Source organism: Melanotaenia boesemani, chromosome 7 (assembly GCF_017639745.1).
Source record: "Melanotaenia boesemani isolate fMelBoe1 chromosome 7, fMelBoe1.pri, whole genome shotgun sequence".
Taxonomy (NCBI): domain Eukaryota; kingdom Metazoa; phylum Chordata; class Actinopteri; order Atheriniformes; family Melanotaeniidae; genus Melanotaenia; species Melanotaenia boesemani.
This window is the reverse complement of record NC_055688.1, coordinates 21224027-21232183: the sequence shown is the minus strand read 5'-3', so window position 1 is coordinate 21232183 and position 8157 is coordinate 21224027. Positions and strand designations below refer to the sequence as shown.

General features: G+C 38.4%; 1 protein-coding gene across 2 annotated transcripts in view; it reads left to right on the top strand.

The window, feature by feature from the left end:
• Nucleotides 1-309: 309 nt before the first annotated feature.
• fgf13a (fibroblast growth factor 13a) overlaps nucleotides 310-8157 on the top strand; it is a 118795-nt gene continuing 110947 nt past the window's right edge. For both annotated transcript variants that reach the window (XM_041990785.1, XM_041990783.1), the window contains exons 1-2: nucleotides 310-896; nucleotides 1195-1357. In XM_041990785.1, coding sequence (XP_041846719.1) covers nucleotides 1309-1357 — 49 coding nt within the window. In that variant the 5' untranslated portion in view covers nucleotides 310-896; nucleotides 1195-1308. The remainder of the gene's footprint in view (nucleotides 897-1194; nucleotides 1358-8157) is intronic.

Sequence of the window (8157 nt, the reverse complement as noted above, 5' to 3'; positions counted from 1 at the left end):
TTATTCAATTCTTATCCATTACTAATTGACACCTAGCAAGCTGATTTCATATTACATGGGCTAATACTATAGGGGCACATAACACTTGCAACAAATGTCTTATAAAGGACTGAGATGTTTGTAAACCTTTGAACTGATTTTTAAAAAGTAATTAGCATCAGTCTATTTTTATTTAAGTATTCTACCTCCTATTTGACCATTGCTGTGAAAATCACATTGAAGTCAAAGAAATACCTAAGACCATCTCTGAAGAGAATGCGCAGCCTGGATGTGAATGGGATAACGCATTGCTCCACAAAGGCTGCTGAATGAAAGCAACAGCAAGATGGTGCGCGCCGTGCGGCACAACCTCCTGCTGTAATTCTTCACCGCATCGACAACACACGTATCACACACTGGCTACTTTTATGGATGGAGAGGCTCGTTTACATCACAGCAGTGACTTCGAGGTCAAAACACCGATATCTATTGTGTGGATCGGCGCTGTAACGGGTGGAGCGCGCTTACGTTGAGGATCCTGTTGATTCTGCCTGCTGAGCGTTTAGAGGAGCAGAGCTCGCCAGTAGGAAAAGCCTCACAGACGACAAAAACCTGGTCGAAGAAACTGCACTTGATGGCATTTCTCCCGGGGTTTGTTTGATAGTACGGTTCAGTGTTTTGACTTCTATTTCTCTTGACTGAAGAGCTCCGGGGAGCAACACACTGCGCTCCATTTCGCAGCTTTTTTTCTTTTCTTTTCTATTTTTTTTTCTTTTTTTTTTGGCTCCCCTGCTTTGGTCCTTTGTGACAGTAGAGTAGGTCGTGGTTTTTTTTATGCAACATAACGGGATTCATGGTGGGAGCGTTTCCCTTTCATCAATGTGCATTGATGTAGCAGAAAACGTGGAGGAGATAAGGTAGGTTAGAGCGTGGTGTAAATTCACTGGAAACTGTGGCTGTGGGAAGATGCTCTCTAGCTGGTTCTAGTTGTTTATTAAAACTATATCATGCCTCTTTGTCGTGTGTACTGTGAGTGTGTTTAAAGAGCAGGAATTGTTAGACGTTTTCATTGATAGCCTATATAATTGATTAACACCTTGCATCCCGCCCAGCTCCCACTGTCCTATTGTTGGGCCACGTTAAAAATCACTAAACGCTTCTTTTGTATTATGAAAGGAATTCGTGTAGTTGTGATGAATATTTGTCTCCCCACAGAACCCTTATCTCGGCACCTGGAACCTTTGGTAAGGATTTCACTGAAGACAGTCAACACACAAGGGGATTTCGATTCTTTCCTAAATCGGGAATTACACATCCAAACTGGGATCTATGAGCGGAAAAGTGGCGAAACCTAAAGAAGACAAGGATGCTTCCAAGGGTAAGAGGCGAGTCTTGCCTTGCACGGACTGCTTTCACCCTGAACCACAGGTTTTAACGCGAACATGCACCCTTTCATTCCCTGCATGGTGCTCAAACCACCCTTTGGGGTTAACAGTCACAGCCACTGGATGGTGAACCATTTCCAGCACGATGCATGTGGTATACTGCTGTTTGAGAGCAAAGCATTTGCTACTGTAGGCCTTTATGCTGCACGATATGCTGGTTTGAGATCACATGCTTCACTTGCATTGACTTGCTGATCGACAAAAAACAGAGATAATTCTGACATTCATCTTGTAAACACGACTACAGCATTGCAAGATGTCATTACACGCAAATATCTACATCAAATAACCCCTTGAAACGTCGAAATGACCATAGTGATATTCTATTGTGTCACTGGCATCCTGTTGAGGTCCCTTTGTGTTTCTCGCTCGCACCGTATTCGCACATTCTCATCACATCTGTACGATCGTGGAAAGGCTTTTCGGTCTAGTAGCGTGGTTTTACGACCTATAGTATTACAGTAAGACATCATTTATCTTGGAAGAAGGAAGTAAACTGCCTTTACATTGCCATGGAGACGAAGTGGAGGCAAGGTTGCCAGAGGAACGTGGAGGGATTGTACTCCATTTACACTGGGGATGTGCGCGATACTTCACGCACCGTCACACACGTTACTGCGCCTTTGTCTTTGCGCAAGGTTTTCAACAGCTGGACAGGATAAACAATAAGCTGCTTAATTAGGTAGCGTATTTAGGGTTTTATTCAGAAGAAGCAAAATTATTTTCACATCTTTAAATCCCCGACGTTCATTGCCTGTTTCTTTTATTAGATTACTGACCAGCCTTATTTAGACACCTTTAAACAAAGTTTTCCAGCGTGTAAAATAAAAACCTGGATTAATAATGTAGCAGCGTGCCAGTCCATCTCCTTTTGTTTACTTACAGTACAGAAATACAATTGGATCCCCCATTATCACGTTCTAGCGCTGATTAAGGTGCTCACAACAAATCAATGAACCTAACTGGCTTATGCCAACTGCTCTGCTAAAAGTAAGAAGGTTACTTGTTGATGTTACTATAAAAATGTATTAGTGATGCTATAAGACACCGATGTGCTTGTTCATGTGCGGAAAGAATATCCCTTTGTTGTCTTACCATCTTTACTCATAGAGATTGAGCTTCTTGGCTAAAACATAAACTTAATGATCTAATTTTTTTTTCATTCTTTTGTTGTAGTACTTTACCTCTAAGGTCAGTGATTATTATTTTGAGGAGGTGTTGCATAAGAAAAGATCAATAAAACAGCCCAAGAGACTTTATTAGCCATGTGCAGTATGTTAGAGCTTAACTTAATGTTTGTTTTGTGCACTTTCAGATTAAAATTACAGACGATGATCATACATTGCTAGAGTGTTGGCATTTTCTGTGACAAGAGACACAAAGAGAAACACACACAGACTTGACATGGACAGACAGAAAGCAACACACAGACCAAAGCTATCTCAGCAACAGATGATGTATATATATATATATATATATATATATATATATTGTTGCTTATATATGAATGCATTTATAAAAATGTTTTTGAAGGGACCCTTCAATCAAACTTTATTTTATTTCCAAAACATGCATTGTATCAATAGAAAAGACTTCTTTTAATTTGTTTATTCTTTTCCTGACAGAGGTGCCATATGGCAAGATGCAACTTCTGTCAAAATATATATGACCATTATATATGATTTTAAAATGTACCTAACGACTTTACCTCTTGTCCTATGCTGGAAATAAGGGACTCCAAATTGGCACCATCTCCAAAATTCTGGACATCTTTGCCTAAACCAAGAACAAAGCTTCCATGTTCTAGTTTTTATAGATACACTTCCAACAACTGATTTGGCTTAGCTTCTTTCTAACTTTAGCTAAAAGTCCTCAGTCCTTTCTTTATCACTCAGAGGGTCACTTGGTGCCAGCTGTCCTCCATCAGGGACTTGAATGGCACAGAAGCAAAGAATTGCATTGGGAAAATCACTACTGACCCTGCCAATGTTGGCAACCCACTGTCCCACAAATTATTTCAGGGAAACAGTCCATTAAAGCTAGAACCACCTGCCATCTCTGTGGTGTTTTTTTCTGCAAGCTGTTGGCACACAAAAGCTTCTGAAAACTCAGTGTTTTTTCAGAGCAGGAATACTATGTTTCCAGATCTGTTCTTACTCATCAACCAACATTACTCTAGAATCTTTATCTGCATTTTCACTTTGATGATAGGTTGGCTTTTCATTAACCCTGTATGTTCCTTTCCAAACATGGAATTGATTCACCATAATTCACAATTACAGTTCATCAAGTAATTGAGCTGAACTGACCTAAATTTTTTTTTGCATTCTGGGAAATAATCTGGGGATAGAGTTTGTGTAAGAAAACTCTCCCACTGATTTCCCTCAAGCCAACATAATATTAAAGTCATGCTTTTTCTCCACCCAGTCACAAAACCACTTTTTACCGCAAGTCATTTTTTTGTTTCTAGTAAGCTAAAGATTTTTGACAGATCTCTGTTGTCTTGTGATTCACTCAGATAAGTCATAGGTTACTCTATTGCAGTGCATAGGTACATAGAAAGCATACAGGGACAAGATGACATACAGAAACATGGTGGCACAGATGGCATGAATCTAAGCTTCAGTATGAACACCAGTGAATCATGTTGTGTTATTTCCCCACTTCAATGAAGCTAAATTGTGAAGATAGAGTTATGTGTCAAAGTCAACGTGACATACACACTCCCTCAGCTTTACATCTTTTGGTAGTCTGAAATCTTAGCTGCATAACCCATGTGCATACATTGCCAGGTTTGTGTTGATGTATTGTGCATAATTTATGAAGACATTTTCACCCTAAATGTTTTCCCCATCTAATAGAGCCAGCTCTCACAATTTTACAATCACTTTTTATTCTCATTTTGCTGATTTTTTTGTAAGTAATTCATTCATGCCACATTTATGTGAGCAAATAACTTTGATGGCACTTCTGTCACTCTTCTTAGACCTCATCTCTGTGCAGTGCATTGATATATACTCTCCTCCTGGGCTGCAAGTGTCAGCCAGTGGATTCATGTCTGCCCCAAACTGCAGATATGAGCATAGCAGAAGGCATAAGTCTTGCATATTTGCAGGCAGATTAATTCAGTGCAAGGCCAGCCACTGAATCAATGGGTGCCCAGAGAGGAGTTTGGAGCCGCTTCATTAATCACAATACAGGCAGCTCTGTCCTCCACAACACTGACACCTGCTCTAATCAGCAAAACTGCACAAAGTGTCATTAAGATCTTTCAATAATGGCTGGCTGCTCAAGAGGCTTCTTTGAGTAGCTTGTGGCAAAGAGAAGATCTGTTGATTTTATCACAAAGACACAGTGTTGGATGTAATCAGTACCCTGCAGCCTGTTTTCATTGTATCCTGAACACTTACATGGAGTTTAAAAGATATGTACAGACCTGCATGTATCAGCATCACACAGGTTAAATGTGTGACAAATGGCTAAGCAAAAACTTTTTTTTTTTTTTTTATGTGGGGATTTTCAAAAACTAATCCTGGAGTTTGGAAAATCACTTCAAATAAGTTTTGAATGCAGCAAACTCACATGATATTTGGTTTTTGGTACAGACAAAAAAAAAAAAAAAGTTTTACTTGTGTAAATAGGGGGTATGGTGAGGATATGTTGTATTTGTTTTGTCAGAGTGGTGGAATTTGTTCCTTGTCAGATGCTTTCCTGGTACTGACGCAGATTGGCAATACTGCCTGGAGGAAACTGGCTCTGAGTGGCATCCGTGATCTGCCACTCTCCATCTCTGACTTGGGTGCTGATTGTTGTTTGTGAACGTTGAAGGCCCGTCTTCTCAATCCTTCTGTCAGCTTTGCTTTGTGAGTGACCCAGGATGTCCCTTGTGATCAGTACTTAACTTCTGCTCTTTGGTCTAAAGTTTGTTGTGCCAAATTAAGAAATGCTTGGTTATTGATCAGTTCATGGTGACGTTTATCTTTGCATCAGATTCAAGGTAAAATACAAATTTTAATTCAACAGTATTACTTTCTTAATTTGGAAATTGAAATGGAAAAAAAAAGCTTTCTGTGTGACGTCAGTGCTCCAGAAGTGTTCTGTCCATAAAATCTCTGGTGCACTAGTCAGCTTGCTGCTGGTAATCCACAGAGCTGCTTGTCTTCTGACGTGAACAGCTTTGTAAGTGGTCCCCTCAGTTTATATTTTAACATGTCTTCCCTGGTTGTTAATTTTCCAGGCCACAGAACAAGTGAAAACATGTCACTTGCAGAAGACAACCTCTTTATTTCTGATTTACCCTGTGTCTCCAGTTCTTTGTTATACTCAAACATCTTTTGCTTTAATCCTTGTCATTTCTTAAAGTGGTAATAGTCCTCAAGGTAGACATTAAGTTGATTGTGTCATTTGCTTTCCTGTCACTCAGCGGGACTAAAGTCTTTTAATCCTCATTAACCAATAGGCCAGACATGTTAAGATATATGCCCCCCCCCCTCAAATATTTAGACAACAGATGCAATTTTGTACAGGCTTTTTCATGCATTAATGACATACCCTAGTCATGCACATTTGAGGCATGTTCAGTATTATTTCAAATTCATGCCTGGTAATATTTTTTTGCTAATGTTTTTTCCACCAGATTCAACAGAGTTTTGAGCAGTATGAGGCACCAAACTGGATATTATTAGGGCCAAACATCGATTGTTTGACCGCTGTGGCCTACATTCTTGGCCTGCTTCTGTGGCCTGCTTCAAATTTATCAGTGGCCCATTGATGTTGATCAAGGTCAGGATAATGATCTAATTTCTACACCTGATAATATTAATCAAAATAATTGCATGGATCTGAAAAAAAAAAATAGGTGTGGGATTAACTGTTACCTGCGCACTTTGGATTACTGCAATGTACTTTCAGAAATGCACTCTGTGTTTCTGTAGTTAATCTCATCTAAATGTAATCCCACATAATTGTGGTTGTATATGTCAAACTGACAGCTAAGAATTATGTTTCTGTACAAGGCCAAATTGTGAAATATTTTAAACTGAGATGGCAGCATTTTCACCCTATCACATAACACTGGAAGGCAGCATGAAGTTAAAAATTTAGATGTTGGTTCAGAGCTTTGATATGGAGGAAATAGATGACACTGCAGTTTTCCCCTAATAGACAAAGATGACATGAGCATAAAATTGTTTTAAAATGTTGTAAATGTTTCCTTTTCTGCTTTGAAGAGAGAACATTTTGATACCATTGTCTTTCCTTTGCCCTTAAATTCAATGTATAATAATAATAATAATAATAATAATAATAATAATAATAATAATAATAATAAAAAAAGACTCATAGCATACAAAATCAATTCCTTTGCACATAATACTTTCCCCAGGCATGCAATAATCAAAATCTGAGTGTTAAAGGCTAAATAATTAGGATTTTTTTATGTAAAAATAATTTAAAATGTTTTCATTTGTTGCGAGGGATAAAAGGAAGCTTCCCTGTAAACAATCTGTCTCTCTACATCAACAATGTTTGGTCAAGCTTTTTTCCTTTCAAAATCAGAGTTACGTGACGGAACAACTTCCGTGCACTGTGGAGCTCTTTCCTACTTCCTGGTTTTGTTGCCAAATAACGAAGCGTTTGGTATTTTATGTCAGCAAAAGAGCAGCAGCCTGCAGGTATGGAAGCTAGTAAAAGAAGCGGACCAGAAATAGTTTCAGAAAAACCTAAAAAGCCTCAGCATCCTGCTAAAAAAGCAAACGACCAAAAACTGAATAAAACGAGGATCATTATTGGAGAATCTTTTGAAAGGTGGAGAAGTCTGAAACCAAATTAGTTTCAAGACAGGTGTAGAGCTGGCAAAGTTTCTCTTTAACAAGTAAGCACAGGAATTTTGCTTAAATTAACTGAAAAGTTTATCTTGATTTACAAAGATTTTAGTCTAATTTATTTTTCGGCACTCATTAAATGAATTTGTGTGACTGTATGGATGTATTAGTGGAGTAAATTGGTGACCAATTAGTTTACAACAACAAATGTAATGATGTTTGGGCCAAGTGAATAGTGTGTTTGTCCTTTTTAACTTATGAAATTACTATCAAATAATTTATTAAGTGAGACTAAGATAAAACAGCCACTGCGTGGCATTTGTTGATTAATGTAGCTTTTGTTTACACTCTATTTTATGCTAATGTAAATTAGCGCGTGAAATTAGCGCTAGCATTGCAAAGCATAGCAACTTACCGTGTGTGAATCGTCTTCGCTCGCCATCATGATTTTTGCTGGTGCTATGTTCTCCGTCCTTCATAGACTGTATATAAAAGAGCCGTCAACCTGTGTGAAATGCTCTCTATGTTTTTCTCATTCGATTGCAGTTCTGATTTGAAATGCTAGCTGTCAATGCTACTTATTTCACCTTTAATGGAGTCAATGCAGATCAAACCTTCTTCACCCTTCTGAGTTATAGGAAAGACCTCGTGTTCAACTGACTATGTGGCAGCACTAAGTCATTTGAACACCTTCACACTAACTAGATCTCCCTTAAAGACCCGCTTCACATTTATCTCCAAACATAAGGCACCATTGAAGGTCTGAAAAAATTCAGCTGGATGTTTTTGCAGCGGAGTGAGGTTCTAAATGCACGTTAGATCATATTAAACAGGGTTGTTTCAATCTAGAATCCAATGTTTTTATGAAATATATTGAAAACAAATGAAAAGTAAACCAAGACCGCCAATTT